This window comes from Anopheles arabiensis, chromosome 2, assembly GCF_016920715.1.
Source record: "Anopheles arabiensis isolate DONGOLA chromosome 2, AaraD3, whole genome shotgun sequence".
Classification (NCBI taxonomy): domain Eukaryota; kingdom Metazoa; phylum Arthropoda; class Insecta; order Diptera; family Culicidae; genus Anopheles; species Anopheles arabiensis.
In genome coordinates, this window is record NC_053517.1 from 18,289,109 (window position 1) to 18,306,990 (window position 17,882).

At 50.2% G+C, this 17,882-nt stretch overlaps 6 protein-coding genes across 7 annotated transcripts; 4 read left to right on the forward strand and 2 right to left on the reverse strand.

Annotated features, from left to right (window-relative positions):
• Positions 1–4: 4 nt before the first annotated feature.
• LOC120908622 (N-alpha-acetyltransferase 15, NatA auxiliary subunit-like) lies at positions 5–4,688 on the forward strand. Of its 2 annotated transcripts, XM_040319831.1 has the most exons (6): positions 5–76; positions 437–645; positions 1,266–2,906; positions 2,989–3,052; positions 3,134–3,798; positions 3,906–4,688. In XM_040319831.1, the coding sequence occupies exons 2-6, from the start codon at positions 589–591 to the stop codon at positions 4,221–4,223; spliced, it is 2,745 nt and encodes a 914-aa protein (XP_040175765.1). In that variant the 5' UTR covers positions 5–76; positions 437–588; the 3' UTR covers positions 4,224–4,688. The 2 variants fall into 2 exon arrangements, with proteins under 2 accessions (XP_040175765.1, XP_040175764.1); XM_040319830.1 differs by lacking the exon at positions 5–76 and having other exon boundaries at positions 279–645.
• A 298-nt stretch (positions 4,689–4,986) lies between these two features.
• Positions 4,987–6,272, forward strand: LOC120908626. Its single transcript, XM_040319834.1, has 2 exons — positions 4,987–5,222; positions 5,349–6,272. The coding sequence occupies exons 1-2, from the start codon at positions 5,100–5,102 to the stop codon at positions 6,000–6,002; spliced, it is 777 nt and encodes a 258-aa protein (XP_040175768.1). The 5' UTR covers positions 4,987–5,099; the 3' UTR covers positions 6,003–6,272.
• On the reverse strand, positions 6,223–7,243 carry LOC120908627 (ATP synthase subunit C lysine N-methyltransferase-like). Its single transcript, XM_040319835.1, has 3 exons — positions 7,042–7,243; positions 6,593–6,966; positions 6,223–6,533 (listed from the first exon to the last, which is right to left on the reverse strand). Exons 1-3 carry the CDS (start codon positions 7,148–7,150, stop codon positions 6,372–6,374), a joined length of 645 nt encoding a protein of 214 aa, XP_040175769.1. The 5' UTR covers positions 7,151–7,243; the 3' UTR covers positions 6,223–6,371.
• Positions 7,244–7,293: 50 nt separating this feature from the next.
• LOC120908620 (N-alpha-acetyltransferase 15, NatA auxiliary subunit-like) lies at positions 7,294–11,113 on the forward strand. The gene is made up of 4 exons (XM_040319827.1): positions 7,294–9,328; positions 9,411–9,474; positions 9,556–10,220; positions 10,331–11,113. Exons 1-4 carry the CDS (start codon positions 7,574–7,576, stop codon positions 10,646–10,648), a joined length of 2,802 nt encoding a protein of 933 aa, XP_040175761.1. The 5' UTR covers positions 7,294–7,573; the 3' UTR covers positions 10,649–11,113.
• Positions 11,114–11,412: 299 nt separating this feature from the next.
• LOC120908625 lies at positions 11,413–16,886 on the forward strand. The gene is made up of 3 exons (XM_040319833.1): positions 11,413–11,649; positions 11,776–12,324; positions 16,512–16,886. Exons 1-3 carry the CDS (start codon positions 11,527–11,529, stop codon positions 16,614–16,616), a joined length of 777 nt encoding a protein of 258 aa, XP_040175767.1. The 5' UTR covers positions 11,413–11,526; the 3' UTR covers positions 16,617–16,886.
• LOC120908628 (ATP synthase subunit C lysine N-methyltransferase-like) lies at positions 16,852–17,792 on the reverse strand. The gene is made up of 3 exons (XM_040319837.1): positions 17,657–17,792; positions 17,208–17,581; positions 16,852–17,147 (listed from the first exon to the last, which is right to left on the reverse strand). The coding sequence occupies exons 1-3, from the start codon at positions 17,763–17,765 to the stop codon at positions 16,986–16,988; spliced, it is 645 nt and encodes a 214-aa protein (XP_040175771.1). The 5' UTR covers positions 17,766–17,792; the 3' UTR covers positions 16,852–16,985.
• Positions 17,793–17,882: the final 90 nt, after the last annotated feature.

Below are 17,882 nucleotides of genomic sequence, written 5' to 3' on the forward strand. Positions count from 1 at the left end.
TGCAGCTTTTCTTATTATTTGCGAGTTATTATTATCATTATTATCACGTTATATTCGGATCGGTTGGATGGTACAGGTGCGTGCGTATTTAAATGCAATTGAATTAAATGCCCGCAAGGGAACACCCGAACTGTGAACCGTGATCCGCAGTGCAAAGGTCGACCGTAGTTAGCGCAACCGTACTTACGTTCGGCTGGGTGCGTGCGTGCGTGCGGGAACATCGCTGCTGGTGTGGATTGCATGGGCCCGTCGTCTGCTGCTGTCAGAACGGGGTTTGCAAAATTCATACCACGACTAGGCGACGACTGTGCTGTAGCTTGTTGTAGTGGGGGCCTCACAGCAAACACGGTCCCACATTTCGCGTGTACCCGCGGTGTATTGTCGGCAGCATTCTAAAGCGCTTTTGCTTCTTCGCCTCCCTTGCTCTACCACACAGAAAACGTGCACGGCCGACGAGTTTAGCCACTGCTTCTACGTGTTCTTCGCCGTACGCCTGCCTCCTGGTTCCCGTGGTTTGCCGAGTGTTGGATTCATCTAGCCGACCGGAGTTGTTTGCTGACGGTACGAAAGCGACACAAACACCGCAAAATGCCTTCCAGTGACCCGTTGCCACCGAAGGAAAGTGCCCTGTTCCGCAAGATACTGGTAAGTAGGGTTGCCGGAACGGCGCACCTAATTGGAGGAAACGTTTCGGGGCTGCCAAACGTGGGGTCAAATCAAAGCAGTCCACCGTAATCGGTGTGTGAGTGAAACAGTGATAGCGTGTGTGAGTGCAAGCGGTCGCTAGAAAGAGACAGAGAGGGCGAGGGCGAGAAAAGTGAACCGTTTTTTGCGATGAAGCTAGCCGTATAGTGTGAATAATTATTTTAAAATACAACTTAAAGAGTTGTTATGGAAGGAACAGTGCACTGCTGGCGGCTGTGGCGTATTGATAAATGTGCGATTTTAGTAAAATTTGTTTTGAGTTTGGTGTTGCAGTGCACGGTGCCGTATTTTGTGTACATAACCTCAACATTGACCGTCGGCTGTCAAAACCAACACTGAATATGGAGCTAAAAGATTCCAAACCGGAATTTAATATGAGCTATGGAGTTTGGTATGGGAACAGCTTTGCAAAGCGATTCATGGACACTAGTATTTGATTGAAAAAACAAAACAATCTTATTAGAGCGCCCCAGCGTTTCCTCTGGCGTAAAGACAAATGCGATGAGATATGAGGTTCTAAGTGCAGCAACAACACATTCAACACCACTTTCCCATTTCAGAAATGCTACGAAATGAAACAATACAAAAATGGACTGAAACTGGCGAAGCAGATACTCTCCAACCCGAAGTTCACCGAGCATGGCGAAACGCTCGCCATGAAGGGTTTGACGCTCAACTGTCTCGGCCGGAAGGACGAAGCGTACGATCACGTTCGCCGCGGGCTGCGGAACGATCTGAAGTCGCACGTGTGCTGGCACGTGTACGGGCTGCTGCAGCGGTCGGACAAGAAGTACGACGAAGCGATCAAGTGCTACCGGAACGCGCTCAAGTGGGAGAAGGACAACATTCAGATCCTGCGCGATCTGTCGCTGCTGCAGATACAGATGCGCGACCTGGAGGGGTACCGGGAAACGCGGCACCAGCTGTTCAAGCTGCGGCCGTCCCAGCACGCCAGCTGGATTGGCTTTGCGATGAGTTACCATCTGCTCGGGGACTACGAGACCGCGATGAACATACTGGAGACGTTCCTTTCCTCCCAGACGATGGACACGTTCGACTACAAGCATAGCGAGCTGCTGCTGTACCAGAACAGCGTCATCCAGGAGGCCGGCCAGCACGAGCAGGCGCTGCAGCACCTGAAGAACTGCGGGGCGCAGATACTGGACAAGTTGGCCGTGCAGGAATCGATGGGCGCACTGTGCCTTAAGCTGGGCCGTCACGAGGAAGCGGAAACCATCTTCAAAGCGCTGATCGACCGCAACCCGGACAACACGGAGTACTACCGCCGGCTGATGGAGGCGCGCCAGCTGAGCGAACCGGCCGAGCTGATCGAGGCGTACCGGGCGATGCAGGGCGAGTATCCGCAATCGTTCTGCGCCCGGCGGCTGCCGCTCGACATCGCCACCGGCGACACGTTCCGGACGCTAGTGGACGAGCACCTGAGACGCAACCTGCGGAAAGGCGTGCCGCCACTGTTCGTCAACCTGCGCTCTCTGTACCGCGATGCGGAGAAGGTGAAGATCATCGGCAAGCTGGTGGAGTGCTACTATCAGAATTTAATGAGCAGCGGGTACTTTTCGGCGGAGGATGCCGCCAACCCGGACGTGCGGAAGGAGCCCGCCTCGGCGCTCCTGTGGACGATGTACTACCTCGCACAGCACTACGACCATTTGCGCGAGTCGGAAAAGGCGCTCGACTTTATCAATGCCGCCATCGAGCACACGCCCACGCTGATCGAGCTGTTCGTGACCAAGGGCCGGATCTACAAGCATGCGGGCGACGTGCTGGAGGCGGTGAAGTGGCTGGACGAGGCACAGAGTCTTGACACGGCCGATCGGTACATCAACTCGAAGTGCGCCAAGTATATGCTACGTGCCAACCAGATCAAGGAGGCGGAAGAGATATGCGCCAAGTTTACGCGCGAGGGTGTATCGGCGATGGAAAATCTCAACGAAATGCAGTGCATGTGGTTCCAGACCGAGTGTGCGCTCGGCTACCAGCGGCTGGAGAAGTGGGGCGACGCGCTGAAAAAGTGTCACGAGATCGACCGGCACTTTGCCGAGATCATCGAGGATCAGTTCGATTTCCATACGTACTGCATGCGCAAGATGACGCTGCGCTCGTACGTGGGCTTGTTGCGGCTGGAGGACGTTTTGCGAAGACACCCGTTCTACTTCAAGGCGGCCAAGTGTGCGATCGAGGTGGGTGTGTGTGTGTGTGTTGAATGGCTTTAGCCGGCCGATGGGTAAAACGTTAACTAATTGGTCTTATTCTTTTTACTAGGTTTATTTGCGCCTCTTCGATAAACCGTTGGCCGCGGAATCAGCCGTCGAAGAGCTAGATATAGGTAAGGGGCGCAACAAACGGAAATAACGATGGTTTTCCCACTGACTAATGTTATGGTTATGTTTTACCCCCTTTCTTGCAGAAAACTTGCCAGCACCAGAGTTGAAGAAGCTGCGTAACAAGCAGAGAAAAGCACAGAAAAAGAAGGCCGAACAGGAGAATGCTCAATCGAAGGAGAACCAGAAGAAGGAGCAGCATAACAAGAAGCAGCTTTACCAGGACGGTGACCCAGAGGCACCCCAGCTGGACGAGCTAATACCGGAAAAGCTGGCCCGCCCGGACGACCCGCTCGAGAAGGCGATAGAGTTTCTGAAGCCACTGCAACTGCTGGCCAAAGACAACATCGAGACGCATCTGATGGCGTTCGAGATTTACCTGCGCCGCAACAAGCTGCTGCTGATGTTACAGTCGCTGAAGCGTGCACGAAAGATTGACGCCACCAATGCCATCCTGCACAGCTGCATCGTGCGGTTCTACCGGGTGCTGGAGCAGCGTCTCGCATCGACCGCCGACACTGCCGACGTCGACCCAAGCGTGCGCATTGTGATCGACCGCGAGCGGGAAAATCTGTTCCACGGCGAGCCGAACGCAACCGCACTGAACGATGCTTATCTGAAAGCGAACCGCGACGACTGCGATGCCGTGTACGAGGTCGCTAAGATAATGTACACGCTGGACGAGAAGCGGCGGGACGAAGCGATCGCTCTGCTGACCGGTTCGGTTCAGAGCAAGAAAATTCCGCTCGAAGTAAGTCTACCCTGGAGTTGTGGACAGATAGTCTCTCTCTCTCCCTTCCTTTAACAAACGCGTGTGCTGATGGGTGTGTTTATCTGGGTTTCTATTTCTATTTGCAGAAAGCGACCAAGATATTCCTGCTGCTCAAAGCTGGCTACTTTGGCCAGTGCGACGAACAGCTGGCTGCGTTCAAGAAGCTCTGCCAGCAGCGGTACCCACTGGCGGTGGTGTTTGCCGATGTGACGGCCGCCCCCGTCACCACACTGACAACGACCCAATCGTCCAATGCGGAAAACACCCAGACGACGGTTACGGACAGTGGCAGCAACTGCTGCGTAATGACCGCCAGCGAACAGCAGCCAACGCCCGGCAAGCAGCAGCCTGGCAGCAAGCCTTCGAAAAAGCAGAAAAATGGACCGGAAATTAAAGCGAACTAACAATTATTTCTACCCAGCAGCCATCCAGAATACTATCAAATGCCGACGCAGTGGTGATGTGTGCGTGTGTAGCGGTTCGGTATCCGCTCCGCGCTGTGTCCGCTCGTCATATTGTCGCGGAAGAATGCGATGATTGGGTGAAACGACGCTCTGATCATTTACATCATTTTTGTCCTTCATCCATGGTTCCCGAAACCTTAGCCACCCCCCTTCAGGGTCGTCCCCCACACACGGTGAACAGTGCTTTGAACAGTAGGACCATTGGCTTGGGGTCGGAGTAGGGGAGAGTGAGACACCAAACTACTCAGCACCATCCACAATCCTCAAAATGCAATAGAGAGATGCTTGTGGGCAATTTTACTTTCTTCGCCGTACCGCGCATATTGTGTCCTTCTTTCGTTTGATTGTGAAAATGAAACTAAAATAGAGAGAAAAAAATAGAAACGCAATAGTCGAACAAAAATACTTCTGCAGTTAGTTGCTTTCTTGTTGGTTGAAAAAAAAAAATCGAGAAAAGGATAAATTTTCTTAAGAGCGCTTCGAATGCTTTGTTGGTAATGTTGGTATTGGAGTTGACATGTGTGGCTTATATTGTTCTATCAATTTGCCTGCTTTCACCGAGTCCTTAGCGCAACATTAGGGCTGAATATTTTTGCAACAAATTTCCGCTATTCAAACATGATTTCAAATAGCAAAAACGTTGCGTCAAGTATGTACAGTAGCATTTTCACCGGGCGATGATGCTGGTGCCACTTGCGGCTGTCAAACAAACTGTCAGTGGAATGCGCAACACAACACAAACAACATTGCTGTGCACAGAATTTGGAAGCAACAAAAAAAACCCCGCTGGTCCGGTTAAACAAAATCGTGAATCGGATGAAACCGTTCGTGGTGATACGGAAGCACGAAAATCAAGATAATGTTGCGTTGCAGCGTCTTATTCGCGAGTTCGTCATGTCGGGCGCATGGGAAGCGTTTGTATCGTGCTTGTTCCGCGAGGTAAGATATGCCCACATTCTCGCTTATCTTAGATCAGACGAGATGCGATAAAGATCTGATTGTAGGCATTATATGCCATACATGTGTTGCTGAGTAAAAATCTGTTTTTATTTTCACTCTGCACAGATCACCCTGCAGCTGATCGTGCTCGGTTGGGCGTTAATGTTCATCTTTTTCGGCATCCCGCTGTACATGTGCGCTCTGGCGATACCGTGCGTCATACTGCTGATATGGTTCACCGTCTACGGGAGCTACTACAACAAATCGACCGAGCTGGCACTGCGCCCGTCCAAGCTGTGCTGGGTGGCGGAGATTTACGAGCCGCTGCTAGCGATGAACGCCAAAGCCCAGGCGGCCAACATCGAACGGTGCTACACCGACCGGCCGGGCCCCGAAGTCCAGCAGGAGCTGGGCAAGATGAGGAAGAACATTATCGGTACGATCAGCTGCCGCAACCATCTGGCAATGGACAATGCGGGATTCATTACGCGCCTCGCCGTCAGCCCCAAGTATGGGCTGACGCCGGTGACCGAGTACCTGATCCAGCGCGTGCTGCAGTACGCGTCGGACAGTCAGCTGTACGCGATCGAGACGGTCACCTCCGAGTGCGATCAGGATGTGCGGGAAATTTACTTGAAAATTGGGTTCAACATACGCCAGGTGTACCACAAACAGATCATTGGCAACACGTTGAAGGTGATGAAATCTCAGCTCGGCATCGATCTGCACGAGTGGAATCAAAATCGGGAAGAGATTAACGTCGAAGTGCCCGTGGAATAAGGGGAGCTGTGGGCTTCGGGAGCAGTGGTTCCCGATGTCTCTGGCCTCCAAAATCTTAGCACTAGTCTTCGTATCGAACAATAACTATGTTAGCTATACTTTATCTACTCTCCATTACATTTTAAACGCGGTCATGCTAGGGACGTCACTGTTTAAAATTTATGCATTTTCGGTATTATTTTAGTTTCTGGGGACAAATACTATAAGGTGGATGAATAAATAATTTCACGGTTGGTCTATACAAAACCGTGCATTTACTTGAACTATAAATGCGAAAAAGACTATTTTACTTACTAAAGAAACACGTTCTTGTGTGTATTGTACAAATGACTAACGAATGTTCAACCACTTTGGGCTAAACAGACCTGTTCAGGCATCCTGTTGGGCGGCCACCGGTCTGTATACCCACACCGAATCAACACCTTCCTCTATTCGGCTCTCCGTCTTCAGCGTTGGAAAGGGGAACCGGCAAGCGATTACGGTGGTGCCCGGTGCTGCCTCTCGGAGTACTTTCTTTTCCAAATCCTCCATCTACAAAAAAAAAGTGTTTTTGTACAGCCCAAACACCAATTTCCACTCTCACTACTTACCATTTGTTCGACTCCGAAAATCACGATATGATCGTACGGTGCGAGACTAAACTTCCACAGATCCTTCCGGACGAAGCTGGTCCGACTGAATACCCCATTGCGTAGCGCGGCCAGTCGCGAGTAGTACACGAGCCAGGGGTTTAGCTCCACACCGTCCGCCTTTATCGAGGGCAGGGTACGTGCCGCCGCTATTACGATTCGCCCATCGCCGGATCCAATGTCCAGCAGCCGGCTTCCTCGGTTGGCCGGTTTGACAAACGCAAGTACGTTTCGGATTTGATTCGGCGTGGCCGGAACGAACGGCAAACAGTGCCGGCGCAGTGCCGGTGCCACGAACGGATAGCAAACGATGGAAAGGCCTACTGCAATGCCGCCTTCAAGTGTATGTGTGTGTTTGTAGCATGTTAGTGAAGCAGCCCTCTACGCACATCACCCCCTTCCATACATACCGGTGACTCCAATCAGAATTTTGCCCGACAGTGAGGTAGTTTTTGACCGGTGGCCATCGAGAGCCGGGCCAGCGCCGGCGATCTGCTTTTCCAGCTCTATTGTTGACATGGTTTGCTTGGAATTTTGGGACCGTGTGCACGCATGTATGTGTGGATGTGTGTGTGTTCCCCAAACTTCACAAGCTGTCAAAACAAAGAAACTCTCTGTGTCAAATGTCAAAAGGCCAGCAGTATTTCGGTGTTTCAGAAAGTTTTTACACAAAAAAGTAGCGTAAAATTACTCGCTTCCCGTTTGGGTGTAATTTAGTTTCCCCCCATTTTAGGCCCCCCGGTGCGTGCGTGTTTTTAAGCTTGTAGTTTACGCATTCCTTTCGGAACCTTCTTCCTTCGGATGACCATCTGCGAGAGCCGCAAGATTTCGTAGTGGGAAGAATATTGCACCAACACGCAAAGCAACTGTGCCACCGGGACATAACTGTGTAGGAACCGCCGCGCACGAACAGCAGTGGCCCAACACTCGCTAGACTGCGATATGGCTGAAACGGTGACGGATGCACCCTCGGAACCAGCCCATCCGGGGATGAGCCTGCAGGAAGGCACGGATGCTGGGATGCTTGGAGCGGCCGGCACAACAAACACCATCATCACCAGTACCACCACCACAAAACAATACAAAAATGGACTGAAACTGGCGAAGCAGATACTCTCCAACCCGAAGTTCACCGAGCATGGCGAAACGCTCGCCATGAAGGGTTTGACGCTCAACTGTCTCGGCCGGAAGGACGAAGCGTACGATCACGTTCGCTGCGGGCTGCGGAACGATCTGAAGTCGCACGTGTGCTGGCACGTGTACGGGCTGCCGCAGCGGTCGGACAAGAAGTACGACGAAGCGATCAAGTGCTACCGGAACGCGCTCAAGTGGGAGAAGGACAACATTCAGATCCTGCGCGATCTGTCGCTGCTGCAGATACAGATGCGCGACCTGGAGGGGTACCGGGAAACGCGGCACCAGCTGTTCAAGCTGCGGCCGTCCCAGCACGCCAGCTGGATTGGCTTTGCGATGAGTTACCATCTGCTCGGGGACTACGAGACCGCGATGAACATACTGGAGACGTTCCTTTCCTCCCAGACGATGGACACGTTCGACTACAAGCATAGCGAGCTGCTGCTGTACCAGAACAGCGTCATCCAGGAGGCCGGCCAGCACGAGCAGGCGCTGCAGCACCTGAAGAACTGCGGGGCGCAGATACTGGACAAGTTGGCCGTGCAGGAATCGATGGGCGCACTGTGCCTTAAGCTGGGCCGTCACGAGGAAGCGGAAACCATCTTCAAAGCGCTGATCGACCGCAACCCGGACAACACGGAGTACTACCGCCGGCTGATGGAGGCGCGCCAGCTGAGCGAACCGGCCGAGCTGATCGAGGCGTACCGGGCGATGCAGGGCGAGTATCCGCAATCGTTCTGCGCCCGGCGGCTGCCGCTCGACATCGCCACCGGCGACACGTTCCGGACGCTAGTGGACGAGCACCTGAGACGCAACCTGCGGAAAGGCGTGCCGCCACTGTTCGTCAACCTGCGCTCTCTGTACCGCGATGCGGAGAAGGTGAAGATCATCGGCAAGCTGGTGGAGTGCTACTATCAGAATTTAATGAGCAGCGGGTACTTTTCGGCGGAGGATGCCGCCAACCCGGACGTGCGGAAGGAGCCCGCCTCGGCGCTCCTGTGGACGATGTACTACCTCGCACAGCACTACGACCATTTGCGCGAGTCGGAAAAGGCGCTCGACTTTATCAATGCCGCCATCGAGCACACGCCCACGCTGATCGAGCTGTTCGTGACCAAGGGCCGGATCTACAAGCATGCGGGCGACGTGCTGGAGGCGGTGAAGTGGCTGGACGAGGCACAGAGTCTTGACACGGCCGATCGGTACATCAACTCGAAGTGCGCCAAGTATATGCTACGTGCCAACCAGATCAAGGAGGCGGAAGAGATATGCGCCAAGTTTACGCGCGAGGGTGTATCGGCGATGGAAAATCTCAACGAAATGCAGTGCATGTGGTTCCAGACCGAGTGTGCGCTCGGCTACCAGCGGCTGGAGAAGTGGGGCGACGCGCTGAAAAAGTGTCACGAGATCGACCGGCACTTTGCCGAGATCATCGAGGATCAGTTCGATTTCCATACGTACTGGAATGCGATGACGCTGCGCTCGTACGTGGGCTTGTTGCGGCTGGAGGACGTTTTGCGAAGACACCCGTTCTACTTCAAGGCGGCCAAGTGTGCGATCGAGGTGGGTGTGTGTGTGTGTGTTGAATGGCTTTAGCCGGCCGATGGGTAAAACGTTAACTAATTGGTCTTATTCTTTTTACTAGGTTTATTTGCGCCTCTTCGATAAACCGTTGGCCGCGGAATCAGCCGTCGAAGAGCTAGATATAGGTAAGGGGCGCAACAAACGGAAATAACGATGGTTTTCCCACTGACTAATGTTATGGTTATGTTTTACCCCCTTTCTTGCAGAAAACTTGCCAGCACCAGAGTTGAAGAAGCTGCGTAACAAGCAGAGAAAAGCACAGAAAAAGAAGGCCGAACAGGAGAATGCTCAATCGAAGGAGAACCAGAAGAAGGAGCAGCATAACAAGAAGCAGCTTTACCAGGACGGTGACCCAGAGGCACTCCAGCTGGACGATCTAATACCGGAAAAGCTGGCCCGCCCGGACGACCCGCTCGAGAAGGCGATAGAGTTTCTGAAGCCACTGCAACTGCTGGCCAAAGACAACATCGAGACGCATCTGATGGCGTTCGAGATTTACCTGCGCCGCAACAAGCTGCTGCTGATGTTACAGTCGCTGAAGCGTGCACGAAAGATTGACGCCACCAATGCCATCCTGCACAGCTGCATCGTGCGGTTCTACCGGGTGCTGGAGCAGCGTCTCGCATCGACCGCCGACACTGCCGACGTCGACCCAAGCGTGCGCATTGTGATCGACCGCGAGCGGGAAAATCTGTTCCACGGCGAGCCGAACGCAACCGCACTGAACGATGCTTATCTGAAAGCGAACCGCGACGACTGCGATGCCGTGTACGAGGTCGCTAAGATAATGTACACGCTGGACGAGAAGCGGCGGGACGAAGCGATCGCTCTGCTGACCGGTTCGGTTCAGAGCAAGAAAATTCCGCTCGAAGTAAGTCTACCCTGGAGTTGTGGACAGATAGTCTCTCTCTCTCTTCCCTTCCTTTAACAAACGCGTGTGCTGATGGGTGTGTTTATCTGGGTTTCTATTTCTATTTGCAGAAAGCGACCAAGATATTCCTGCTGCTCAAAGCTGGCTACTTTGGCCAGTGCGACGAACAGCTGGCTGCGTTCAAGAAGCTCTGCCAGCAGCGGTACCCACTGGCGGTGGTGTTTGCCGATGTGACGGCCGCCCCCGTCACCACACTGACAACGACCCAATCGTCCAATGCGGAAAACACCCAGACGACGGTTACGGACAGTGGCAGCAACTGCTGCGTAATGACCGCCAGCGAACAGCAGCCAACGCCCGGCAAGCAGCAGCCTGGCAGCAAGCCTTCGAAAAAGCAGAAAAATGGACCGGAAATTAAAGCGAACTAACAATTATTTCTACCCAGCAGCCATCCAGAATACTATCAAATGCCGACGCAGTGGTGATGTGTGCGTGTGTAGCGGTTCGGTATCCGCTCCGCGCTGTGTCCGCTCGTCATATTGTCGCGGAAGAATGCGATGATTGGGTGAAACGACGCTCTGATCATTTACATCATTTTTGTCCTTCATCCATGGTTCCCGAAACCTTAGCCACCCCCCTTCAGGGTCGTCCCCCACACACGGTGAACAGTGCTTTGAACAGTAGGACCATTGGCTTGGGGTCGGAGTAGGGGAGAGTGAGACACCAAACTACTCAGCACCATCCACAATCCTCAAAATGCAATAGAGAGATGCTTGTGGGCAATTTTACTTTCTTCGCCGTACCGCGCATATTGTGTCCTTCTTTCGTTTGATTGTGAAAATGAAACTAAAATAGAGAGAAAAAAATAGAAACGCAATAGTCGAACAAAAATACTTCTGCAGTTAGTTGCTTTCTTGTTGGTTGAAAAAAAGAAATCGAGAAAAGGATAAATTTTCTTAAGAGCGCTTCGAATGCTTTGTTGGTAATGTTGGTATTGGAGTTGACAGGTGTGGCTTATATTGTTCTATCAATTTGCCTGCTTTCACCGAGTCCTTAGCGCAACATTAGGGCTGAATATTTTTTGCAACAAATTTCCGCTATTCAAACATGATTTCAAATAGCAAAAAACGTTGCGTCAAGTATGTACAGTAGCATTTTCACCGGGCGATGATGCTGGTGCCACTTGCGGCTGTCAAACAAACTGTCAGTGGAATGCGCAACACAACACAAACAACATTGCTGTGCACAGAATTTGGAAGCAACAAAAAAAACCCCGCTGGTCCGGTTAAACAAAATCGTGAATCGGATGAAACCGTTCGTGGTGATACGGAAGCACGAAAATCAAGATAATGTTGCGTTGCAGCGTCTTATTCGCGAGTTCGTCATGTCGGGCGCATGGGAAGCGTTTGTATCGTGCTTGTTCCGCGAGGTAAGATATGCCCACATTCTCGCTTATCTTAGATCAGACGAGATGCGATAAAGATCTGATTGTAGGCATTATATGCCATACATGTGTTGCTGAGTAAAAATCTGTTTTTATTTTCACTCTGCACAGATCACCCTGCAGCTGATCGTGCTCGGTTGGGCGTTAATGTTCATCTTTTTCGGCATCCCGCTGTACATGTGCGCTCTGGCGATACCGTGCGTCATACTGCTGATATGGTTCACCGTCTACGGGAGCTACTACAACAAATCGACCGAGCTGGCACTGCGCCCGTCCAAGCTGTGCTGGGTGGCGGAGATTTACGAGCCGCTGCTAGCGATGAACGCCAAAGCCCAGGCGGCCAACATCGAACGGTGCTACACCGACCGGCCGGGCCCCGAAGTCCAGCAGGAGCTGGGCAAGATGAGGAAGAACATTATCGGTACGATCAGCTGCCGCAACCATCTGGCAATGGACAATGCGGGATTCATTACGCGCCTCGCCGTCAGCCCCAAGTATGGGCTGACGCCGGTGACCGAGTACCTGATCCAGCGCGTGCTGCAGTACGCGTCGGACAGTCAGCTGTACGCGATCGAGACGGTCACCTCCGAGTGCGATCAGGATGTGCGGGAAATTTACTTGAAAATTGGGTTCAACATACGCCAGGTGTACCACAAACAGATTGTGGGAGCGATTAAAAGACGATGTAAACCGTTCTAAGAGTGAACTAAGACTAACTACATTTATTCGATATTCAGTGTAACCACGGTTGCTGTAACCAATGGCTACTTGATTACACCTAAGACATTGCTATAAGCAATCCACCACAGAGTCCCCCTCAGTTACGCCAAGAACCGAACACGGTGACCGGATGGCGTAACTTTTGTTCTTTCGTTATCTTCATTCGAATCCTTTTCGCAAATATAAGCTGGTTTAATACGATCAATCGAAATCCTTCGTTTCTCACCGTTCATATTTAAGTCCATATACTTTTCATGCCTTTCGATTATTTGAAAAGGTCCCTCGTATGGGTGTGTAAGAGGCCGCTTGACTGAATCGATTCGAACAAAAACGCTTTTGCAACTTTGCAAGTCCTTCGGAACAAATACCGATCGTTTGTCATGATGCGAGTTTCTGATTGGTCCAATTTGTTGCATGGTCCGGCAAAGCAGTTTGGCAAACTCTGAGCGACATATTTCCGTCTTCGAGGGTTCCAAAAAATCGCCAGGAATTCGCAGTGGCTGTCCGTATGTCATCTCGGCAACAGAACAATCGATATCTTCCCTGATAGCAGTTCGCAAACCGAGCAGGACCAACGGCAGTTTATCGCACCAACGTTTCGAATCGACACAAGTGAGCGAAGTTTTTAACGTTCGATGAAAACGCTCGATAAGACCGTTAGCTTCGGGATGATACGCTGTAGTACGAATACGGAGAGCCCCAAGAAGCCGCGTCAATTCCGTGAACAATTCGGATTCAAATTGTCGTCCTTGATCGGTCGTGATTGTTTCTGGAACACCAAACCGAGAAATCCAACATTCGCAAAATGCTTTAGCGACTGTTTCAGCTAGTATATCTGGCAAAGGAACTGCTTCCGGCCAACGACTAAACCGGTCGATCATCGTTAATAAATACCGCTTTCCGTTCGACGTCGGAAGTGGTCCAACCAAATCGATATGAACATGGCGGAAACGACTTTTTGGAAGCTCGAATTCGTTGAGCGCCGCAGATGTATGCCGATGGATTTTCGATCGTTGACAATCAATACAAGATCTGACGAAGCGGGCGACGTCTCGATTCATTGAGGGCCAAACAAACCTTCGCGCAACCATTTTTCTCGTTGCTCGAACACCGGGATGAGAAAGGCAATGGATGTTGCGAAGAACTTCTAACCGTAACTTCTCTGGTACATACGGTCTGACATGTACATTATCCGACACATCACAATACAACAATTGATTAGTTGAAACAGATGATCTTAACTGCAAGTTCATTGATGTAGTTCGATCAGCAAGTAGCTTCTGTAGTTCTGGATCATCATGCTGCGCTTTCGATAATAATTCAAAATCCACTGTTGAAGGAGCTGAGATGGTGTTGACTCTGGATAATGCGTCTGCAGCAGAATTGTCTTTGCCACTAATGTGCCGAATATCTTTTGTAAAACTCGAAATGTACTGCAAATATCGTTCTTCATGAGGAAGATGATTTGAATTAGAATTCAGAGCATACGTGAGCGGACGATGATCAGTATAAATAGTGAATTCTCTCCCTTCCACTAGATGTCGAAAATACTGCACCGCTAATTTCATGGCTGTTAACTCGCGACCGAAGACAGAATACTTTTTTCTGTGAAGGGGAAAATTTCTGCGAGAAGAACCCCAGCGGTTGCCATGCGCCAGCGACATTTTGTTGTAGAGTAGCTCCTGCCGCTGTATCCGAAGCATCAATCATCAGTCCCATTCGTTTTGACGAGTCAGGATAGGACAATAAAGCTGCGTTTGCTAAACTTTCCTTGCATTTCACGAAAGCTTCGTCTGCTGCGATCGTCCACTGAAGTTTTCTTGTATCGTTTTTTCGATTCCCAATAATGAGTGCTTGCAATGGTTGTTGCAATGAGACAGCATTCCGGATGAAGCGTTTGTAACCATTCAGCAATGCCAAAAATCGTCGAAGATCCTTCACCGTAATCGGACGACTGTAATCAACAACGGCTTGAACGCGATTAGCTTGAGGTTTGATACCAGATGCATTGATGTGATACCCCAAAAAGTTGACTTCTTTTTGGACAAACTTGCATTTGTCCAAGTTCAGTACCAAGCCGTTTGATTTGAGACGCTCAAAGACAGTTCGCACGTGCGATAGGTGTTCCTCCTCATTAGACGATGCAATGCATATATCATCGACAAACACCACCACAAAATCCAAATCACCGAAGACATGATGCATAAAGCGCTGAAATGTCTGGCTCGCGTTGCATAATCCAAATTGCATCTTGGTAAATTCAAAGAGCCCGAACGGAGTGATTACAGCAGTCTTTGGAACGTCGCTTTCCTCGACCGGAACAAAATGATATGCTCGTACCAAATCTAGAGTGGTAAAACAATTCTTACCTAAGAAATTGTTTAGCAAATCGTGAATATGTGGCACAGGATAACGATCTGGCACAGTTATCCGGTTTAAACTCCTGTAATCTCCGACAAAGCGCCATTGACCATTCTTTTTCGGTACGCAATGAAGTGGACTTGCCCAACTGCTTTTGGAAGGGCGACAAATCCCGAGCTCCATCATGGTCTCAAATTCTTTTTTAGCGGCTTGAAGTTTGTCTGGCGGCATTCTACGAGGTTTGGAAGCAACTGGAGGTCCAGTGGTTTGAATATGATGGGTTACATTATGTCGTACCTCAGTGCGCATTGTCGGCGGGGCGGTGATTTCTCGAAATTCGACCAGCAAGTCTCGAAAAGGATGATCTTTTGCTATAGTTGTTACACCGTAAACCGAAGATTTCGATAATCCGCAAACAGTGTGTAATTTCGTACCACCATCAATAAGTTTTCTGTTTCCAAGATCTACAAGAAGACCAAAATGCGCGAGGAAATCGGCACCAATAATTGCAGAAGTAACGTCGGCTTGCAAAAAATTCCACGAAAACTTCCGGCGTAGTCCGAGATCCACTGAAACAAACTTGCTCCCATACGTTCGTATTTTCGTTCCGTTTGCTGCATGGAGTAAAAACGGCGATGGTTCTCGAGTCTTCTCTATCTTGGATGCAGGTATTATCGATACATCCGATCCCGTGTCGATTAAGAACCGAATACCAGAAGATTTGTCGAAGATTTGCAGACGGCGACTGATTCTTAATCCGCCCACCTCGCCGATTTCGGATGGGCGGAAATCTAGTTTTTTGACTGATGATACTGGCAAGGGCTTCGACATCGCGTAGCTCGATTTCCATACTTCCGATGATACCAACAGATGTTTTCATTGGAACGATTTTGAGAAGTGGAACGCAATCGACCGCGCTCAGGTTGCCGTGCTTTCATTTGGCGTAGCTCTACTTTCATGGCAGCAACTTCTTCTGCTAAATTTTCCGTCGTTTCTTTTTGCACAGAAGCATGGATAACTGATGTTTGAGGAGCCATTTCTATCATTTTATCTGCCATCTCCGCTAGCTTCGAAAGACTTCCATCGTGGATGCTAAGTATTGCACGTATATTAGCTGGAAGTTTTTGCAGGAATAGTCTTTTTAACAACGAATCATTCACATTCAATCCGGCAGCAAGTTCCTGCATCTTCGTTAAAAGATGCGTAGGACGAAGGTCTCCAAAATCGTACGATCCAAGTAGCTGATCCATTTTGGCTTGTTCCGTGAGCTCGAATCGAGATATGAGGCGCTGCTTAACGGCTTCATATTTTCCTGTCGCAGGAGGCTGTTTTACATAATCGGCGATATGACAAAGCACGGATTGTTCGAGTTTGGCGACAATATGATAAAATTTTGTTTCATCCTTATGAACGCCGGCCAACAAAAACTGAATTTCAGCTTGCGAAAACCACAACGATGGATCGTTCTTCCAGAATTCCGGAAGTTTAACCGAAACGGCTGCAGTAGCAGGGGAAGTTTCTTCGTTAGAAACGTTTTCGGTAGACATGTTCGTTCACAAATTTTCAAATTAGGAGAACTAATAACAATCCGGAGATCACGTCGGGGTCACCAATGTGGGAGCGATTAAAAGACGATGTAAACCGTTCTAAGAGTGAACTAAGACTAAGACTAAGACATTTATTCGATATTCAGTGTAACCACGGTTGCTGTAACCAATGGCTACTTGATTACAACTAAGACATTGCTATAAGCAATCCACCACAAGATCATTGGCAACACGTTGAAGGTGATGAAATCTCAGCTCGGCATCGATCTGCACGAGTGGAATCAAAATCGGGAAGAGATTAACGTCGAAGTGCCCGTGGAATAAGGGGAGCTGTGGGCTTCGGGAGCAGTGGTTCCCGATGTCTCTGGCCTCCAAAATCTTAGCACTAGTCTTCGTATCGAACAATAACTATGTTAGCTATACTTTATCTACTCTCCATTACATTTTAAACGCGGTCATGCTAGGGACGTCACTGTTTAAAATTTATGCATTTTCGGTATTATTTTAGTTTCTGGGGACAAATACTATAAGGTGGATGAATAAATAATTTCACGGTTGGTCTATACAAAACCGTGCATTTACTTGAACTATAAATGCGAAAAAGACTATTTTACTTACTAAAGAAACACGTTCTTGTGTGTATTGTACAAATGACTAACGAATGTTCAACCACTTTGGGCTAAACAGACCTGTTCAGGCATCCTGTTGGGCGGCCACCGGTCTGTATACCCACACCGAATCAACACCTTCCTCTATTCGGCTCTCCGTCTTCAGCGTTGGAAAGGGGAACCGGCAAGCGATTACGGTGGTGCCCGGTGCTGCCTCTCGGAGTACTTTCTTTTCCAAATCCTCCATCTACAAAAAAAAAGTGTTTTTTGTACAGCCCAAACACCAATTTCCACTCTCACTACTTACCATTTGTTCGACTCCGAAAATCACGATATGATCGTACGGTGCGAGACTAAACTTCCACAGATCCTTCCGGACGAAGCTGGTCCGACTGAATACCCCATTGCGTAGCGCGGCCAGTCGCGAGTAGTACACGAGCCAGGGGTTTAGCTCCACACCGTCCGCCTTTATCGAGGGCAGGGTACGTGCCGCCGCTATTACGATTCGCCCATCGCCGGATCCAATGTCCAGCAGCCGGCTTCCTCGGTTGGCCGGTTTGACAAACGCAAGTACGTTTCGGATTTGATTCGGCGTGGCCGGAACGAACGGCAAACAGTGCCGGCGCAGTGCCGGTGCCACGAACGGATAGCAAACGATGGAAAGGCCTACTGCAATGCCGCCTTCAAGTGTATGTGTGTGTTTGTAGCATGTTAGTGAAGCAGCCCTCTACGCACATCACCCCCTTCCATACATACCGGTGACTCCAATCAGAATTTTGCCCGACAGTGAGGTAGTTTTTGACCGGTGGCCATCGAGAGCCGGGCCAGCGCCGGCGATCTGCTTTTCCAGCTCTATTGTTGACATGGTTTGCTTGGAATTTTGGGACCGTGTGCACGCATGTATGTGTGGATGTGTGTGTGTTCCCCAAACTTCACAAGCTGTCAAAACAAAGAAACTCTCTGTGTCAAATGTCAAAAGGCC

Bases quoted from the DNA above. Each gene is read 5' to 3' on its own strand.
- LOC120908622 (XM_040319831.1), top strand. From the start codon at position 589: ATGCCTTCCAGTGACCCGTTGCCACCGAAGGAAAGTGCCCTGTTCCGC. The intron at 646-1,265 runs GTAAGTAGGGTT...TTCCCATTTCAG, and splicing joins CCCTGTTCCGCAAGATACTG to AAATGCTACGAAATGAAACA. The intron at 3,053-3,133 runs GTAAGGGGCGCA...CCTTTCTTGCAG, and splicing joins CGTCGAAGAGCTAGATATAG to AAAACTTGCCAGCACCAGAG.
- LOC120908626 (XM_040319834.1), top strand. From the start codon at position 5,100: ATGAAACCGTTCGTGGTGATACGGAAGCACGAAAATCAAGATAATGTT. The intron at 5,223-5,348 runs GTAAGATATGCC...CACTCTGCACAG, and splicing joins TATCGTGCTTGTTCCGCGAG to ATCACCCTGCAGCTGATCGT.
- LOC120908627 (XM_040319835.1), bottom strand. From the start codon at position 7,150: ATGTCAACAATAGAGCTGGAAAAGCAGATCGCCGGCGCTGGCCCGGCT. The intron at 6,967-7,041 runs GTATGTATGGAA...ATACACTTGAAG, and splicing joins AATTCTGATTGGAGTCACCG to GCGGCATTGCAGTAGGCCTT. The intron at 6,534-6,592 runs GTAAGTAGTGAG...TTTTTTTTGTAG, and splicing joins TTTTCGGAGTCGAACAAATG to ATGGAGGATTTGGAAAAGAA.
- LOC120908620 (XM_040319827.1), top strand. From the start codon at position 7,574: ATGGCTGAAACGGTGACGGATGCACCCTCGGAACCAGCCCATCCGGGG. The intron at 9,475-9,555 runs GTAAGGGGCGCA...CCTTTCTTGCAG, and splicing joins CGTCGAAGAGCTAGATATAG to AAAACTTGCCAGCACCAGAG. The intron at 10,221-10,330 runs GTAAGTCTACCC...TTCTATTTGCAG, and splicing joins GCAAGAAAATTCCGCTCGAA to AAAGCGACCAAGATATTCCT.
- LOC120908625 (XM_040319833.1), top strand. From the start codon at position 11,527: ATGAAACCGTTCGTGGTGATACGGAAGCACGAAAATCAAGATAATGTT. The intron at 11,650-11,775 runs GTAAGATATGCC...CACTCTGCACAG, and splicing joins TATCGTGCTTGTTCCGCGAG to ATCACCCTGCAGCTGATCGT. The intron at 12,325-16,511 runs ATTGTGGGAGCG...ATCCACCACAAG, and splicing joins GCCAGGTGTACCACAAACAG to ATCATTGGCAACACGTTGAA.
- LOC120908628 (XM_040319837.1), bottom strand. From the start codon at position 17,765: ATGTCAACAATAGAGCTGGAAAAGCAGATCGCCGGCGCTGGCCCGGCT. The intron at 17,582-17,656 runs GTATGTATGGAA...ATACACTTGAAG, and splicing joins AATTCTGATTGGAGTCACCG to GCGGCATTGCAGTAGGCCTT. The intron at 17,148-17,207 runs GTAAGTAGTGAG...TTTTTTTTGTAG, and splicing joins TTTTCGGAGTCGAACAAATG to ATGGAGGATTTGGAAAAGAA.